Source organism: Leuresthes tenuis, unplaced genomic scaffold, assembly GCF_036924035.1.
Source record: "Leuresthes tenuis unplaced genomic scaffold, fLeuTen1.0.hap1 SCAF_11, whole genome shotgun sequence".
NCBI classification, from domain to species: Eukaryota; Metazoa; Chordata; class Actinopteri; order Atheriniformes; family Atherinopsidae; genus Leuresthes; species Leuresthes tenuis.
In genome coordinates, this window is record NW_027325365.1 from 24177157 (window position 1) to 24197707 (window position 20551).

Here is a 20551-nt window from a genome sequence, read left to right on the forward strand (position 1 = left end):
TACCATGTCGAGTGGTGAATCAGACAGTGCTGCAGGCTTGAATTTTTTTTCCTTCTTAATGAGATGCGTGCTGTCCTTTTTTTTTTTCTTTTACCAGCTTCTTCTGTAACTTTTGGGCCAAAGCCTTGGATGGGAAATGCGAAGCATGCTTAGACTGACATTTACATACATTTTAATTAAAGTTCAAAAAACTTTATTCCTCCCCAGGGGTAATTAAATAGGCATGTAGAGCAGACATACAATACAAGACATTCAACGTCAAATAAAATGACAATAATAAGATAATATAAGTAGTTAGTCTGCTTCTTGTCAGACTAATGTCATGTAAACTTGATTTCTCCTGAACTCCCTGAAACGCACTAATTGTTAGTCCAGGCTGCTCTTTTGTTACTTAATGACATCACCATATGACATATTTGCATAATGCCTACCTGGTGATCAAACGCCTCCTTTGAACTCTACTATATTTTTGACTAGTCGGCTAACCAGTGTCAGCAGGAGGCTTGGTCATAGACAAGACAGGACATAAAAGAGCGTGTTTCAGACAAAAGGTGACAAAAGGAGGTGCATCAATGTTCTGTAACAGAAAACCTGTATGTATCTATTTCTTTATCCCTCAAACAGGATCATGAACCTCAAAATGAGCATAACTTGATCTGTTTAAAGGATTAATATATGTGCCCTTAACAAGGGCATAAAAATGCAGCTGCCTTTAAAATGCATGCATATCCGTAATAGGAAACTTGGTTTCCACATTTATGATATACAGCCATACTTTCTTCTGCCTTTTCTGCTTGTTTAGCTGCAGTCTCTGTTAAATAAGGCTTAACAGATACTACAGTACTCAAGTAGATGTCACTGTACAGTCATCACAGATGTAAACAGAAGAAATGTACCATTCAATGAAATGATCGACAAAGACTTGCACAAAGCTTGCATTCATGAATTTGAATTGTTAACATAGCACCTTGCCTGGTGGTGTCCTCTTTCCCAGCCGCAAAATCAAGTTAAAATATGTTCCAGAGCAAAAGGATTCTTCTTTTTACCGGAGTCTACACCATGCCAGAGCAGTGACATTTTTTCATTAAACAGTTGTTGTTGTTTTTTAATGCATAATGCATATATTAGTCTGAACAAAGCTTTATACCCCCACAACCAACACATCTGTCCTTCATTAACTCATAATACTATTTAAGTTGTACCATGATAGTGCATTGCTCTGTGGACTGAAGGAATATATTCACTTTAAGCTATGTTTTTGTTTGTTTTTCTTTTCTTTTGTCTCTTTTACGTGCCTCGTGATATTTTTCATGGCTGTTTAGACAAAGAAATCTGATCATCAGTTCTGATTTTCTGATCCGACTTGTGTCGTTTCGGTATTTGGTCCTAGATGGGATATAGGTCTGATGCACCGCTAACCGAGCAATGCACTGCTAACAATAGCTGCTACAGCAGCAAAAAACTAGCTGTCTACGCACGATCATACAGGCCACAGCGTCATAGTGCCATATGTATTTGGATTAATAAATAGATTCCCCTCCTGTTCATTTATACTGGGAAAAGAACCGTGACGGAACTATCACTGTAGTTCAACTCAACCATGCATGTAAATGTACTGCATGTGAAAGGTTATGCGAACGTAGCCTTACCTCCAAAAGTTGTACTGGCCTGACTTGAGCTAGAACAATGTGTCAGAGTTACACAATGCATCAGCGCCAAAGTGTATGGCCACAGATTAGACCAATACACACTTGAAATCCATGGTCACAACTTAAAAATGGCTCCATTGTAAGGTTTGACAGAAATGTTCATATTCAGAAAAGACTGAAGCCTGTGTACACAACAAATGCAGACATGTCTCATACGGACAAACTTACCTTTAATTCCACTGTTCATTTGCTCAATAAGCAGGGGAATTCTTTTTAGTTGTGTGTGTGGTCATGCTTAGAGGTATAAACTGGTTGTGGGGCAAGAATGAATTCATAGCATGTTTACTGGTGCAAGAGTGTCAAAGCAAATCATCTGCAGCAGATGTTTCTCGTAGTCTGCTGTATGATGTCTCAGAGTGTCAAGAGTACAAAACAAAAGAGATTTTCCTTTCTTTTCAAGGGTATATACAGCACCTTCAGAGCTATTCCTCTGAGAAGGCAATGTTACAGAGCAACGCTGAAAGCCAATGCTAATGACGCGCACAGACACCCCTATGAACCCAGCATGGGAGTCTGCCAAGGACTCCTACAACAGCCTGAGAACCACTATGGTTTGTATACACACATAAAACATGGCACAGATGTACCAGAACATACCACCAAAGCAAAGGAAGCTAAAGGAGATCAAGATACAGGAGCTCACACATTTGCACAGAAAATGGATCTCTGTCCTGCTGGCTTTCAGATGGACAAATTGTCTGTCTGCAGATAATGGAGCCTCAGAAGTGAGGATGAGGAGCAGGCTGGAAACTCATCTATTAAAAAGAAATAAAAGAAAGAGAGAGGAAAAGGTGCATAAAAAAAGGAAAAGCCTGAATGAAACTGGAGAGTGTAAAGAAGACATCTCAACAGAGTAATAGAGATAGGAGAGACTGAGACAGAGAGGGGCCATGTTAATTAGAGGAGTAGGTTGATAACAAATGTGTTAGCGGCCCTCTGAAGGAAGGCAGGGGGAGGCAAGGAGGGGAAGGGTGAGAGAGATAGGAAAAGGTTAACAGAAAGAGGAAAGAGAGGAGACTCAGAGGAAAAAGGCCGAGAGACGATTATGAATTAGTTGATAAAAAGGTAATAAATGTCCTGGAGGGAAGCAGGAGTGACAAAGGATGCAGAGGCGCAATCAAGGGGAAAATGAGGACTGGGATCCTTTTGATAATAAACCCTGAATAAAAAGCTATCACCACACTTATTTATTAAGTTTGATGGGTACACATGTCACTGGTGATGCCGTGAGGTCAAAGCTGCGCACTACTGCTGCGCTGTATCATCCATCCATGGAAAAGACGATGTTGGGATTCAAGAACACATTTAAATAAGAGCACATGCACAGCACTTCCAAGAAGATCTTACATCTTACATCAGATATTACGCTTTATCCATTTAAGGCCTAACCATAAAGAAACTAAATCTAAATATTTATCTTTCTGTTCATTCCCAAGTGCCAAGCCTTTAACTACTAATCCCTCTGGTGCTTCCCTGTTTTTTATTTTAGCCCAAGGGAGGCACAGACATGCGCACACAGGGAGCTGAGACCACTCCCTCAGGGGGAAATGCTGAGTTATCGTGTTTTGTTTAATGTAGTGGGGGGGGGGGATGAATTATCATCATGTAGTTAATGCACACAGAATTATCTTCACTACATAATGATGTTGTAAGAGTCTGATGTGTCGTTTAAAACAACTAAACAGAGCAGAAGTGAGGATGAGAAAAGTAGAACAGACAAACAAACAAGTTCTCTTATGCAAAGTCACTGCAGGTATTTAATGTGTTTCACAATGATCTCCTGAATCAACAGTCCAATCTGCATTCGAATATCCATCCATTTTCTATACCGTCAATCCGTTTAATTGGGTCGCGGGGGGGCTGGAGCCTATCCCAGCAGTCATCGGGCGAAAGGCGGGGTACACCCTGGACAGCATTCCAATATAAACAATCAAAATGGTGCAGAAAAATATCACTTTATGGTGTCAAAAATTTCATTTCCCATAAAGCAGGAATTGTTATTTGACAAAAGCATCATCAGGCAAAGTGTTAGCAAATGTCTTTCATGCAAAAATTACAGACTAATTACAATAAAACACGGCGACGCTCTCTTCAGTCATCTTTTAGCTCTTTTAGCTCTGTGTTTCTCTGGCTCTCACTGCCTCTTTCTACCTGGTGTAAATAATGTAATTTGTCACAGACAGGCCTCCGTGTAGGAGATGACCTTTCGAAACCTCACACTAAATTGGACCCAGCTAGCAAAGCTACGTCATTTGCCCTCTCCCTCTCTGTCTTGCTCTCACCTCCTCAGTGTCTCCGTGCGTGCAGATCCGGTTTTATTACTTCCGTTTAATTCAAAATTCAGTGTTTAATCTACTGTCGAGCAAGGCTAACTAGCCCTTTCCGTGAGTCTCTCTGTCTCTCAAATGTGCCACAGTCACACACATAAAAGCTAATCATAAAGCCCTGCTGGGAGTAATTCATATGGGCTTTTAATTGTCTAATAGAATAGAATAGAATAGAAAAATACTTTATTCATCCCCCAGTGGGGGAAATTCAAAAATGGGACTAAAGAATGAAAAGAAGGAATGTTTTGTAATTTTCTCCAATAAGTCTCTGCTTCATTTAAATTGTTATTATATTGTATATATTATTATACATATATATGTATATATATAAAAAAAAAAAAACTAAAGAAACATCCTTAAGCATCCTTCCTCTTGGGAATCTTTCTGTGTGAATAAAAAAGCAGGAAAATTATGTTAAGTTCTCACTATGTCAGAAAATCATACTAATGCTAGTGTAATCCCTATAAAATAATAATATCTAATTAAAAAAACCTTGATATTTAAAACCTTGAGTTGATTGTTGACATGCTAATGTTTTCAGAAATGGTGTTCACGGTAGTTCATTTCTTAGTAGATGGTGACCTCGAGTTAATCTTTGCTGTGATTCTATAAACTGTCTTAAGAAAATGCTGACTTTTTAGCATGTCCTACTCTATGTTAGCTGCTTACTAGCCACAGTTGAATGCTCCAGTCTCTTTGCTGGTCATAATAGGTTTAAACGCTGATCGTTAAGAGTTAGCATAGATCCAATGTTTTCCAGTCTAGCACACAAACTGACTTATCACTTCACAGCCAAACCTTTCACGTTTCAAGTTCTACTTGAGATGCACAATTATTCCCCCAGTCGCTGTAGAATGGTTTTGCAAGGTTTCTCTCCAAGACCAGGTGGAGAATTTGGCTAAATCTGTATTTTGGAATTTTGTTGACTGAAAAGCAGTAGGAGAAGTTTTAATGTTAACTAGGATCAGACAATTTATGATCCAGCATGTGTAAATTTTACATCAACTGCATAATGCAAATCCCTCCTGTTGGTAGAGCATCAAATACCTCAGACATATGTAATCGATCTGGAGAAACATGCAGGGCGGTTTTCTCTCTGCCATCCACAAAGAAGAAGAAAATACTTTCTGTAGGTGCACAGCAAGTATAAGTTGACAGAAGTGGATTTTTGCCAGAAACATCAATCGCATCTTGTTTTAACATTAATCATGAACAAAATGAACCCCCTCAAACACTAGAGTTAACTAAGACTCATTAACAGACAGCCTGAGAGTTTTCCAACACATCTGCAAAGGGGCAGTATTATGTCGGCTCTCTGCCACCTTCAAATTCTCACACAGACACACAAAGTAGGTATCAGCAGTATGACAAGTGCCAACGACAGCAGAGAGGACAGAACTACCCGAGCACTGGGTTCAAGGCAGGCTGTGTGCGTGTGCGTGTGTGTGTGTGCGTCTACGGAATAGAAGGAAACAGAGAGAATGTGTGTGCATGTGTTATCATTCCTCAGCACCATGCTCCTCTTGGCAGATGGCTCTGCCAACCTCGAGACCTGGGGTGTGTATGCATGTGTGTGTGAGCGTGTGTGTATTGTCTTGGTATCTTGGGGCCACGAGGGCAGAAGCTACCTGGTGTTGTCTGCCAAGTCTCTTGCTCTCTTGTGCTCTCCTTCTCTAAGCCCTCTAACACACACACACACACACACTTGCTGATTTGCTTTGCCCAGTCACGACTTCCACTGTGGACGTGATTGAACTCCACTTTAAGAAATAAAAGTTACACAATTTAAAACTCTGTCTGAAAGGTGCCATGATGATGGTGATGATAGTGATAATAATTGCTCCTTTTATCAGGATTATCAAGTTGATCATTTAGCAGCATGATTAGCAGTAGCTGCCGTTTTAGAAGTAATTGCACTAAATGCGCACATCTTCCAAAAGAGATACGATGAGCCTCCGGTTATCACGAACTCACAGTTATATATGGTCTGCCGAGAAACTCAAGTCATAATGAAATAATATCATTTTGTGTGTTTGTTTTCATGACACAACATTGTACTGTACCGTCAGAGCAAATACTCCTTCATTTACTAATCCAACTAACTCCTAATGAAAATTTCACAACAAATTAGGGGGAAAAACACTTGAGCAACTAATTCTTAATTAGTTTTTAACAACAAATTAGGGAATGTAATTTCAGGCAAGCTCTCCATTAAGTAATATGACCCATACTTAATTCAGCTCAACGGCAAATGAATAATATCACATATTATCTTAAGCAAATCATTTACTAATTAAATAAAGTCAATGCAGAATGAGCAAACACGTAAAATGATCATATACTACACATGATATGATACATTTGCATCCCGGTAGTTATCTGATGGAATTGACTTATTCTGGTCAACCTCTTCTTTGTGCTCTCTGATAAAGTAAACTACACCAAAATTAATCTTTGGAAAAAGCAATAACGACGCAGACAAAAACAAGGAGAAAAAGGGTGAGAACTGCTCTGAAGTGACACAGCCAATTAGAAGAGCAGATGATAGAAGCTTGGTAATCTCACCACAAGGGAAGGACCAGTTTCACTTCATACAGCTGTGCTCAGCTTCAGAGTCATATTATTGCTAGCAGGACTCTTAGTAACATCTCTTGGTGGTGAGGATTTTCTTTTATTTTTTTGCAGCATTAAGAGAAAGGCAGTATATGGAGTGAGCTGCCTCAGCTACATGTGAACACTTTCTTCTGTAATAAATATACTGCAGCTTAGAGAGAGACAGCACGCTGTAAGTACTTCAGCTGCACTCAAGAGGGACGTTTTACAGCACCTCATTGAGCCTCTGAGTGCCTATTATATCTTATCATCAGATGTTTGCGTGTGTGGATTCAAATAGTTTGTGTTATTTCATTTCCATTATCTGTGTCACATTTGTTAACTTTAATTGAAGTTCAATTTAGTTGCCAGTCCTCTTCCTTTTTATGATAAATTATGAAACGTGTATAGTGCTCCCAATAGAGATCACATAGTTTTAGCTCACAACCCACTGTTAATTTGATTAACTCAACTGTGCAATATATACGACCGTAGAAAAACACTGGCGTGTTGCAACTGAGCAGCGGCGTCTCGGTCCAAAATGAACACAGCCAATCCAAAACGTGAAAGCAAATTGTGGAGCAAAATTCGACATTGCCTTTGTGTGGGAGCTTTTTTTTTTTGCTAAAGAATGTGGTTTGCTCAGTGGAAGAAAATGTGTGTTTGCCTACCCCGAATTACGTGGGAAAAACTCCCATGCACGAGTCACTGGAGCAACTGCCGCAACACAGAATAGGGGAGCTTCGATTACCTTTAACATGCAGAGAGAGTGAATTCTTTCTCTGGTAAGCATACCATTTCATTTCTGCTGTAATAGTGTTGAAAATCATTATAAAGTATATTTAACTTCTCAAAGTATAAATGTTTATTCTTAATTCATGAAAAATATGCAATATATATATATACATCTAATAATGGCATTTGTGCTCTTTCCTGGTTGTTGTTAACTTTTGGCTTATTACCCATGATATTATCCAACTTACAAAAGAAAGTGCATGCATAGTAAAAGTTTTGAAACTTAGCCAATAGTCTGCCATAATTCAAAATGAAAAAGAAAGCTATGCCAAAGTTTCACTGATAAAGACAAATGTTCTGCTGAGGCTTTTCTATGTCTCATCCAGATGGTTACTCTTAATTTTCTTACAAGACACAGAGGAAACTGAGCAGATGGCTGAGCTCTTTATAAGAAGCCTGTGCAAACCCTAAAATAAAATTTATATTCCAATTCTTACGAGCAACCTGGATTTACACACTAATACGATTAACAGCTGAGCTGTTTTTGGACCAGTTTTGTGATATGATAATGATTGAAGACTGATAAATAGCTGTTAAATAATAAATTGAAAATCTTTAAACACTATCATTCTTAAGGTTCATGCAAGGCAAAGAAAGGTTGCACATATACATACCGTATATATATATATGTATATATATATATATATAGAGACTAAGGCTACTTAAACTGCTTTACATTTAGCAATTGACACATTTTATTAATTGTTCCACATTGGCCACACTTAGATGTTTTTTTATGTAACTGAATTATCTCTAAAGACTGAAATGATTGAAATGACTGAAAATTAACTGGCAGTAACCAGGGTGAATGAAACATGAGAAGACACTTCGGAATATCAAAGCACACTCCGTACTGTTTATGTTCTGGCCTTGTGTTGGAGCCTCTAAGCCTCAACTAAAAAACAATTTCAAATGGTTTGGAGAGTCTTTCTCATTACTGCCTTGACTTCTTTGGTAAAAATGTATAAACAACTAGAAAGGCACATCTGTATCATATTACATTCCTTGGAGCTAGGGAAAAAAAACAGTAAATGGATCCCTGACAAGTCCCCACGATGACTCTTTGGCTCAGAGCTCAGTGGATGCTTCTGGAATACATCAAAACCACACTCCACTTCTTTGAAATCTTGAAACATCAATATATTTATTTGATCAAAAATGAATTCAAACGATTGTGTGTAATGTGAGAATAATGTAAATGATGTCAGTCTCAAACATCTATCAGTCTCCCGCACAGCTCCGTGGAACCTTTGAGCTCATTGTTTTGATTTTAAAGCCCGTAGACTGGTTCCCCCCCCTCACTGCTGTGATCCTATCCAGCCTATGAAAATAAATAAAATAGTCACAAAACATAAAAATTTGAGCTGATTGACATGTTTTCCTCACCCTAACAAAGTAGTTTATATAAGGAAACAGTGACTGAAGGCGAAAAGGATATTTCAAAGTAAAGTTACATTAAGACTCTGCCCCCCCACCCTTGGTAAATGGTAAATGGACTTGTACTTGTATAGCGCTTTTCTAGTCTAACTGACCACTCAAAGCGCTTCACTACATGCCGCATTCACCCCACTCACACACATTCATACAGCATGTCTTAGGATATAACTACGTGCTTTCTAAGCATTCACACACATTCATACCCCCAATGATACACTGGGGGAGCAACGTGGGGTTCAGTGTCTTGCCCAAGGACGCTTCGACATGTATCCTAGGGAAGCCAAAGTCGAACCACCGACCTTCCGATTGGTGGGCGACTGCTCTTCCTCCTGAGCTACAGCCCCCTTGCGACCTCCAGTTATGGTCTTTTCAGGACTTTTTAAAAAAAATAAAATGCAATGCATGCATGTAGACTTATTTTCGTGTCATGAAAAAAAAACTTGTTGTGACTAGACTGGGGTTTTTTCGGATCAACTCCGCTTACTTCCTTCACTGGTAGAGACCAAAACCAACTTGGTTTTTTTAGAACATAGAATCCATCCAGACTGGATGGTTTTTGGGGTGAAAAAAATGACAGTACATTGGTGTCTCAATCAGAGAACTATTGACTTTGTCACTTTCATGCTGAAAAGATTCGTGGAAACTTAATTTCAAACTAAAATCTATCAGTACCTAATTCTGATAAACATGAACTTATTTTGCCTATCTAATATTTTTGTCTTCCAGTAATCATCAGGAATTGACTTGTCACTTGGATGAAATCGGCAACCCGAAGTTGTCATGGGCTTCGGGATTTGTTGATTTTCATTTTTCAACAATTGTTGATTTTTTTTAAATCCGGAACACTTTATTCATATCAACAAAGAGTAATCCTTCGCAGCTGAACACGTATGATCAGAACTTTAAAGTAAAGCTAAACTAATGCAGCACTTTTTCCAGCACCATGGACAGAGAGGGTTTCCTCCCAGATGGAATCCAGGTGAGCGGATTAGCTTTACCAGCTTCTTCACACCTGCTGACAGAGCTGGCACTTTTCAGCCCCGTGGGATAATTGTACCACCAGCATGAGATAAAATGGATTTTTTTTTCTTCCCAGAAAGATGCCTCCCTTTCTCCGGTGTTAGCTGCTGTCTCTTTCAGAGCATTTGTTTTCGAATCCTTGGCAGTTTGGGATGAACTGCAGCTTCCTCTCGCATTCGCCGATGATGTTGGTGTAAAGTATCATCAGCTAAAGCCGGTTTGGCAAGCTGAGGCCGATCACACAGCGAGGAGGGAAATTTTCAGGGAGATGAATGATTTTTTTGGGCTTATTGAGCTCGCACGTGCGACTGAGCTGATTGAGAGGTGGGAGGACTGACGGGCAGATTGAATATTGGACTGTGAGAATGAACACTGAATGAATTGACTCTGTCACTGCTTTTCCCCACAGATTCCATCTTCTCCTCTTGTGTGTTTTACGCCACACTGGTTTGAAAGCAGCATGTCACTGTGACTTTGAACGCTCACGATCCAGGACTTCCATCCTAACGCAGCACTCAAAGAAAAATCACACAAACAGTTGAAAGATCGTTAGATCTCGTGATTAAAAAGAAAAAGAAATAGTAATCAGAGTGTCTTCCTGCAGATGTGAACTTTCAGCCTTCAAAACACGCAGCTGGAATCTTATCATTCCATGCTGATGAAATGTGTAATCAATTCTCTAATTAACTACTTAAATGGTTCAACCAATCACTATCAGCATCAATTAACATTCAAAGCGATCTCCCTCAGATTCCACTGCCATGATTAGCCAGCTACATGATGGGCAATTACAGTGAGGAGCACGCAATGTTCACTCCAAGGCCTATTACAATCATACAAAGCCTTCAGATCTACGAGCGCGAGAATGAAACAAGAGGCGAGATGGGAGAAGGAGGAGGGAGAAAGAGCAACAAAGAGGAGAGGAGATGAAAGGGTATTTCTTCAGGAGGAGGAGGAGGAGACCTACAGTGTTCGTTCGGATTTAACAAAGGCGTGGGGAGCTTCAAGAATGTTTTCTCTCTTTCTGTGTCCCCCCCTTTCAAGGGAAAATCTACTGTCAAACACCAGCCGCACATCAATGGCGAGTGACAGACTTTTAACACAAATCTGAGCAATTTCTGTGGCTTCTGTTGAGGGTGTGTGTTGTCTTTTACGCCCGCAGAATGCACTGTGAAATTTTTAGAAAACAGATCCATTTGAAATGGCTTTCCCTTCATGCTGGTTTTAATCTTCCAGCAGCAGTATTTTCCTTCTTGTAATCTTGGACAGTTGAGTCCATTTGAACATTTATTAGAACGGAGTTACTAGCTACATCAAAGCCGTTTGTCGAGCTATTGGTTCAAGTCACTTGTTAAGAGTAGACTTTTTATTACTTAAAGGAAGCATATTACGCAAAAATCTCTTTTCCAGCTCTTCCACACTAATATATTTGAATTTGGGGTGCATATAACCCCCCGTGTTAAAATGTGATGCTGCGGCCACCCACTCTAGTCAGTCCCTCTCGCGTTCAGATTCCGCTCCCCTTCCTACGTAGAAAGGGGAGTGGAATCTGAACTCCAGCAGTGGCCAACACCCAGTCTCCACCCACCACGCCCTACAGGTTATAAAACTGCAAAGCTCAGGTGAGGCGCCCATATTTCATTCATCGGAGCGAAGAAAAACGGTTGGCAGTATGGCGAATGTGAGAGTTAAGCATGTTTTTGTTGGCTGCAGTGACCAGCACAAGACCCTGCATAAGACCCCAGTCTCAGATAAAGTTTGTTTTTGACGGAGAAGTTCCGGCCACAGTCGGCATAAACCTATCTGTGTGTGACAAACATTTTGACATGGACTGCTTCCAAAATTTGGGTCAGTACAATGCAGGACTGGCAGCAAAATGTTTCCTAAAAGAGGGATCGATCCCGACCATCCGTGGGGAAAGGACAGACGATGTAAGGGTGCTTTGTGTTTCTTTTGTCCGATTACCACAAGCTAATGCTAACCGCTAGTTCATGCAGGTACAAACGATGCTGATTTATACAGCAGCTTGTGTTATATTACATTCTCAGGGTCTGACTCTGGCTCAAACCTATATGGTTGCAACGGTGTGTGGGCAGCCATGTCCAGTGCTCGTGCTCAACTGTTGTCATAGCAGCCTGACGCCGAACCGAGGGGTGGAGTGAGCATTAGCAACCGCGGCATGAAAAGCCGGTGTAGGTACCAGATGTGCTCGGGTTACCAGATCTGCTCGGGGCCCTGCGCCTATTGGCTGGACGTTGGCACGATGACGTAAGGGAATGTGATTGGGAATGTGATTGGTCCGGACAACTTACTGTAAAGGTAAAAAAAAACAACCTATTGAAGTCGTTTTCGCGGCTCTTCGTAGGAAACATGGACGGCTTTTACAAAGAAATCCAGCATTATCTTTCGAAAGGGACTTCACCCCGAGCACATCTGATTCTTATGAAATGGGACGCAATGTAGTTTGTAATAAAGTTGGAGTTTCTATTAAATAACCTCATATTGGCAAAAAATACTTCATTCATAAAATGTAAATAGTGGGGTAAACATAAACCCAAACAGGCGCAGGGCCCCGAGCAGATCTGGTACCTACACCGACAGTCTCAGAGCAGAGTGCTACAGAGAGTGTACAGACAGGGCTGCTGCTTTTGATCCGTGAGGAATTTTACCAAATAATTTCACAGACATGTCATTAAGGTGTCTGGGACCTGTGTGAACTGGTGGAAAAGCGGTATAATGGCTCTCCTTTAAAGTATTTGGCTGCTGAGCCTAAAAGCAAGTGTACTTGTTCCATATTTGTTTTGTTCCACCATCATCTCCCTCTAGGGATAGGATAGACTGCATAAACGGTAATAACTGTGATGCATTTTGGATGTGTTCATGGTGTTAGCACACGTGAAAAATGACAGTTAATGCTTATCAGATTATCTTAAAAAGTCTCAAACATCTTGTTAGGATTGGGGTCCCGGATGAAACATACCGACCCCCCCTCTTCAAATTCACCCCGTTCAATTGGCAGGGAACTATCACAACTTAAGCTTATCATTTTTTGGACTGATTTTTTTCCTTCAATCTCAATGTCAGATTTTATTTTTTAATTTTCAAAGTCACACAGAGAAACACATAGGAGCATACTGATGGGATGCTATTGTTCGTCTCCAAGCCGTGTGTCCTGTTTCCGAAAAAATCATTAGGCCTATTTTCTGCTCAGTCGACTGCTCACGTAAAATCTACACAATTTGGTGACAATATCTAATAAGATACCTGGCAAAGCATGGACTAAGTCTCTTGCTTGTACCATTTCAACCCTGCTTTGTCCGATCTCGAAAGCCCAGCTAAATGACTCCAACGTCAGGAAATTTAGCTTAAATTTCTATCGACCTAACAATAATTAGATTTGTATCTGAAATACTGATTGGCTGATGTCCTCTCTCTTCTGATTGGATTATTCGATAACAGTTGTCATAGAAGAGACTGAACATGACAGTAGCTGCAGTAGTTGTAGTTGGCTAGTTGCGGTAGAGCTTTGGCAAAACTTAGCTGTGTGACAAGCTGTTCTGTTAGTTTTAATAGATATATTAAAATTATATAATCATTCAAATTAACTTAGCTAATGAGTGGATCAGTGGTTAATACTAGGGGAAAAACAGGATAAAAAGACCTTGTTTCATGGTCCCAGAGTGTAAATACGACATTATACACACAAACACCCACACACACATATGTGTAATGACAAGCCTTCTTCTACAAATCCTTATCTGATTTCATCATCCAGCTAATCAACCTAGCAGCATCCTCCTGTGTTGTTCTGCTGTCTAATTTGATGTTTCCCATTCATTTCTGTATTTTCTTCTCTGGAATACAGCCTGTTTCAGTGTAAATCCATTTCCCCATCCGGACCACCTGACAGCTCTGCAGTGATGGAGTGGTGGCACTGGGAGGGTTACATGTGTAGACACCCCGAGCTTGTTGTTGAGCCCTAAGCAGCTCCTCTCCACCAGTGGGAGGTTAAGTATCTTGCTCTGAGTCTCTTCCATGGTGGCTGCTGAGGGACATCAGTGTGTGTCACTTTCCCTGCTCAGACTCTCCCTGCTGGGACATGGATTCCAAACAGCAACATGGTTGCCAAGTTATTGTGTTCCCACTGAACTGGAGAGGCTGGCTGCTTTATTCTGCACCACCTACAGTCCTCCTTATTATCCGAAAACTGTGAGAAAAATGAATATGAGCAACACATAGGAAAACAACTGATCATGTCTTAATTTCAATGGATATTTAGAAGTTTTTTTGTAATCCAAAAGGCCCTCCTGAGGATTTCTCAACATGACCATATGCTGGGGTCAGGACTGACCCGAGAAGCTTTTGGACTTCTCTGTAATTTCATATACTGGAGCAGCGTAGTGCTCAACAGGTAGAGTTTTTAATCAGGAGTGGTAAAAGATGAGATAAAGAGTAGCCAGCAGGTCCTGTTGTTTGTTAACTGTATGCTTTTTTCATTTTACACTCAGACTTGAATTTTGTGTCCAACTCTAAACATTTAACACTAAAATGGCAAAAAGTGGCCTGTTTTCAAAGCTTGACCAACAGTAGAGTTTTAGGTTTTTTATTTTAGGGATTGGAAATATTAGATAAGGTCTCAACAGCTGACACTTGGTACATTCAGCACCAGCCAAAGGTTTGGACACACCCACCCACTCATTTTACATAAGCGGATGAAAGGTGATGTATACTATGCAGAAATCCAATTTGTGGGGAAGACTTGCACAGAATCTTGATGCTTGAACTTTTCTCAACTTTCCTCTGTGAGCTAAGCTAGCAGAGCAAAGCAACGGGCCCAGAATTCAATTCGGCAAGGCAAGACGTCCGCAATTTCAAAATGAATGTGAGGCCAGACTGCTGATGCCTGAAACGGATATGTGTTAATCTGCCCTTACAAGTAGACCATTAAGATTTAACCTCAGCGCCACACATGTTGTACTGGAGCCTGGTGAAAATGTTTCATAGCAGTTAGCATAGTTACCTCTTGGACCATCACGGCCACCTTGTGGTAGCTGTGCATTACTACCAGGTACCATAAAGACAAGAGTCACAGAATTTAGTTCTTTTTATTTAACGGCTCTTCAAGCTTAAAAATAATTGCCTATCAGCAAAAACACCGCTTGCCTGTGCCACCATCTGCTCGGCTGTGATGACCTCTGTGCTGCACAGTATTGAAAACTATGGAGCTGGAGAACAAAACTAGGATGATGACATTTCCAAAAAATCTGACGCATGTTTTTCTGCTTTATGTCTTGTTCAACAATAACAAAAAAAACCAAACAGTTCTTATATAACACACACTGATACAGATATATATCTAACAGGGTAATGCTGGTTGATATATAGTATTTATGGCCTGGCTCCAGTGTTATATACAGTGTTAGAATGAGGAAAAACTGCATTGTTCCTCAACAGGAAGCCTTCAACTACACTCTGACAAGATGTTTTGTATCTTCAAGCTCTCCTTCTATTGCTCTTGGCAAACCCAGTCTGAGCAAATGAGTGCAAATCATGCAGAGAAACTGAGTTACGTTTAACTTCTTGGCAAATCTCGTCTCTTTGCTGCCTTTTAAACCTCCAGCATGAGTGTTAAAAGCCTGAAGGAGCACTTCTCTCCGCGGGTCTTTGTTCTCATGTCCTGTGCTGCACAGAAAATGACTCCAATGAAAAGAGCAGCATAATGCGATGCAACGCTGTGTAGTGTGGAACAGTTTTTCTCATGATATTCTGAGTTATGCTGCTTCACCATTTGATGTGCAAAAGGCCCGCACAAACTCTTATTTCTGACCCACTTCAATTTGTTTAGGGTGGACAAAATGAAGAAACCGGTCCAGAGAACCTTTTCAACATCTTTCCTCCCGAGGCTGCTGTTAAATAAAAAATACAACCGCATCTGCAGGGAATCAAAACCAACCAAATCAGTCAAGTGTCAGCCTGGCACTTTTATCAGCTGATATTCATTTGCCCAAATAGATGCTGATTCTCTGCTATGTGGCTCAGGGTGAATCAACAACAAAAAAGACACTTTTGAAGACCAGATGACAGCAGAATGAGGCTTGACTTTCCATCGCAATGCAGCTCAGTCACATAATTAATAAAGTGCACGATGATACCGAAGCCAATCTAATTTAAGCACTTGATAACCTTTAAGCAACACATGGGCAGGCGTTCGGATTCCATTGAAAACCCATAAATCATCACAACCCAACTTCACCATATAATGCCTCCATGGTCATGTGTGTGTGTGTGTGAGTCACATCACAACACCTGTGGTGCTCAACCTAAACTCCTCACATTTTACAGGAGGTTCAGATTTTAGGGACAGCACTGTAATAAACAGCGAACTGCCAAACTTGTGGAGAGGAGGCACTTCGTTCGCATCGGCTGACGTCTCGCAGCTCATCCTGTCACCGCTCTGTCACATTACCCGGAGCGGGCTCACATTCACGTCCCACATTCCTTAATGTCAAGATGAGACGGTAAGAGCCGGCGTCGTGCAAGTGCGCATTAGTTTGTGAGTGTGCGTGTGTGCGGAGTCTACGTGTGCATGCCGCCCGGTTCGTCTCCGGCAACGACGGCAGCTGTACGGTGACAAAGAAAGACGGTTTGCACGATTCCTCCCGGACTCACTTTCACTGCTTCTTCTTCAACAGAAAAAAAAAAAAAACGTGCGTGTGTGTGTGTGGAGGGGGACTGTTTATGGCCCTCAAAATAGATTGGATGCAATTTCCACGCAGCCCTCCTCATTAAACGTGCACATGCATGACAATAAAAACAGAAGATGATAATAAAAACAGCGTGAGCAGGACTTACCAGGGCTGCTCAAGCTCCCAGTCCCTGAAAAAGTCGAATTCAAAGAGGTCCATTGCCGCTTCGGCTGGTGGTGTTTGGTGGTTAAAATCCCAAGCTGGTGCTACGTGGTTCTACATGGGCTACTGGTACTGAGGGCGCGCGCGCCGGTGCGTGTGGAAGTGTGTGAGAGTAGAGACAAGCTGCTGCCGCTGCCAGGAAGCTGCTACGTGGTCGAAGCAAGCTGACAGCCAGGCAGAGGTGGAGGGAGGGAGAACACAGACACACACTCAGAGAGAGAGAGACGGTAACTCATACTGAGATGTTCACTGGGAAAAAAATGTTGCTTCATAACAAGGAGGGATTTTTATGCTTCAGAGATATCACAAAAATTAAACTCCCACCGACATCATCCTTCAAAAAGTGCCTTTTCGTGCGAAACAGTGACATCTGGGTAACACCTACACAAACACCTTGTAGAAAGGTATAATGGAAGTGTGCCTGGTGTTATCTCATCAGGTTCATCCTGCTCTGGCAATACACCCGAAAGGACACGTGCTTGGAGTTAATTTCTGATTAAAATCTTATGGATATCTTTTCCAGTAGATCTCACCTTCTCATAGCAGGAAGAAAAACTGAAACCCACCGAATGAAAGGGTGTTTAGTGTGAATAAAGTGCAAGAATCAGCTCCTCAGATCTGCCCTAACTGGAGTGTACAATAGAGCTCATTTGAGTTACTGACTCATTCATCAGTGACAGAAATGAGATTATCTTCAGAAGTAAATGGACATCAGCTGGTTTTATTATTTTTTCTTGTGAGAAAAAAAATAAAAGTATATTATAGTGTTTGCATATTTGATTACACCCCCCCCCCCCCCCCCCCATATATATTGTGTGAGAAATGACTGTGCTTCAAAAATGTTATTTTTAAATGCTTTTAAAGTTTTTAAGCTTGTTTTCATAAAATTTCCAGAAGATGAAGTGTTTGCTTTGAATCTGCAGAGCACCACCTCCGGGCTCAGAGAGTTCCATGTAAAATATCAGGAGAACAAATCCGGCGACTCCCCGGGTGTTTTTTTGTTTTTGCTTATCCTATGAGAAACTGATTGAATGAGAAGCTAGGACAAACAAGATAAGAAGTGTGCACAAGGAATGTGGACAACACAGTTAAAAGCAAGGTTGAGCAGAGAGCCACAGGTCCTGGCTTGCTTGTGGCCCAGAACTAGAGCTCCTTGGAGAGCGGGGAAAGCCACCAACCGCCGGATCCCGCGGTTGGGCCGAGGAAGCTGGGACGCTGCTGACCCACAAGCATTTCTGATATTGTAAAAAATATCAAAATGTCAATCCAACTGAAAAGAGACTTTCAGGTGATTGGGAGCTTGTAGTTCTCTTCTTGTGAGAATCAGGGTATACATTGAAGCTTGATTTACTCCAGTATCAGAAGTGCTAAACAGAGTCAGAGTGGACAGGGCAGGCAGTGTCATCTGCTGGCAGATTGGGATATGGGCCGGGTTGGTACATTCATCATAGGTCCCCATTCACTGAAAGAGGAAAATAATGTAGACTAGTTCTCTTTTGTCAAGCATCTGGATACAAACCTCATCTTGTCAGCCAATGTATATCCCCAGGTATTCACTGTGCTTTAGAGCTATGAATCTAATCTCTACAACACCTTTTGCTCTCAGGTAGTCCCATACCATCACACAGCTGCCGCTGTGCTTCACTGTCAGCACGATGCATTCACTGTGGCGGTCCCAGCTTAGCTCCCACCAACCACGCTCAGCTTGATCTAAGTTGAACAAAGTTCTTTGCTTCTTTAAGCAAAGTTGAGTCCTGTGGTATTGTGTTGGATATCATCCACAGAGGCCGATATTCTTCACACTGTGTGGAAGGTGCTAATAGCACACAGTTCGTGTTGGATTTCAGAAAGAAATCCCTGCAGCCCTAATTACTGGTACCATGACATGTTTTATAAGTCCTTTTGTTGGTCACTTTTCTACTTGTATCCTTTTCTAGCTTTACGAAGACTCACAATCAGATTTTCCTGTTATTCCGATGGTAATTCTCCTCCATGTGCAGCCATGATCCAGACATACACAGATAGATCCAGTCATGCAGTTAAGCTAACTGGAAGTCATCATGTACTCCATTTTGTTTCATTGGTCACAGGTTTAGCATTTCTACAGAGGGAAGCCAGTGCTGCCAGGCTAGTATACTTCCAACTGCCAGCTGATAAAGACTTAATAAGCCTAAAACAATGCTTGTTCAGGCAGTAGACTTTAGGAGCTATACTCCTGTGTGTTAAATATTCTCTGTCTAGATGGACTCTGAAGCCCTCACACGCTGCTCTCGTCACCCACTTTTTATCCCCATCACTTTTGATTCAGATCAACCGTCGCGGCAACATGTTCGTGACAGTTTAGCAGGTCACATTCATTCTCTGTCTTTCTGCAACACATGCCTGTTGGCACGTTTTACCATTTACGCCTCGCTGCGAATAAGGATTGACCAGCTGCTGGAAACTCGTTTGTACCCTTTGATGAGAAGTCCAAAGATATCCAGAAAAAAGTCCGAAGATATCCTGAAGGTCGTGTGTTTGTGTGGGAACGTGTTTGTTTGTGTTGTTTTTTTTCTTCTTCTAAATCTTGGTCTGGGGCAACGTGCCAGCTCGACTCCTCATCACATCCAGTGAAGAGAACAGAGCAGAAGATAAAGCAAGATTGTTTTTAAAGAACTGTTTCATAACCTTGATCAATCCCAGCCTCACAAATGAAAAAAGTCCAAACAACCCCAGACCTTAAAAGCCACACATCAAAATGCAAGCAATTTGGAATTATTTTAAGCACCTGCGGGACCAGTGCTTTGGTGTGTGTTTGTGTGTGTGTGTAAGAATCGCTGTCCAAAACTAGGTCAGACACTGAGAGACACAGAATGACAGAGTGAGTGAGAGAGAGGGAAGGAAAGAAAGAAAGATACTGGGTAGCACAATTTAAAAAAAAAAACAGTTGTTGGACGACTCAATAATGAATTGTATGTTGGAAATAGATACATAGATGTGAAGACAAATTGTAATTAAGGGCAAATACTCAGAGAGCTAAACACAACATTCCAATTCCCACTCACTGCACAGCCTTAATGACCAGAAGAGCTGTTTTAGAGGTTTTAATAGATATTGTTCTTGCCTTTTGCAGTATTGCTGATACTACAGACGTGCCAGTAATTCAAATGATGACACTGGGAGCTCGACTCTCTCTCTCTCTCTCTCTCTCTCTCTCTCTCTCTCTCTGTGTCTCTCTCTCATACACAAAACATATGCGAAGCTGAAAAGAAATCCAAACTCGTAAAAATTGTCAGGAAGGACCAAGTTCTTAGCTTTGAGCTCATTATGCTTGCTGTGTATCTTGCAGAAGTTGAGAAGTGCATGTCATGAATTTTCAATACGTGCCCAAGCTTTTTTTCTTGCTCCCCTCTCTTTGTGATGCATGTAGGAAAGGAAGTACTGAGTCAATGCGGTGCCACAGCTCCTCCATGTGGCTTAAAAATGAGTATTGCATGACGTTAAAACCGTCTGATTCTGTTTCCATCACATATGTACAAAGAAGCTTGAAGTACCACAATTACCTCTAATGCCTTTTTAACCAACCCTAACCAGTCTAAATATCCATGTTCAACAAAACTGTGTCACATTGTGTGTGTGTTTGTGTGTATTTATTCATCATCATGGTTGTTATCAAAGTTTCTTAATGGTGTGCCTACATCCTGTCCTTGTTTTTTCTTATTTGGTAACACTGAAAGGGACTCCTCTATGCCAATTCTGAGTTTAACGGAGAAATAATTCACGA

General features: G+C 41.1%; 1 protein-coding gene across 3 annotated transcripts in view; it reads right to left on the bottom strand.

Moving 5' to 3' along the window:
- aff2 (AF4/FMR2 family, member 2) overlaps positions 1-16907 on the bottom strand; it is a 179445-nt gene extending 162538 nt beyond the window's left edge. For all 3 annotated transcript variants that reach the window (XM_072396214.1, XM_072396213.1, XM_072396212.1), the window contains exon 1: positions 16733-16907. In XM_072396214.1, coding sequence (XP_072252315.1) covers positions 16733-16785 — 53 coding nt within the window. In that variant the 5' untranslated portion in view covers positions 16786-16907. The remainder of the gene's footprint in view (positions 1-16732) is intronic.
- Between the last annotated feature and the right edge of the window lie 3644 nt (positions 16908-20551).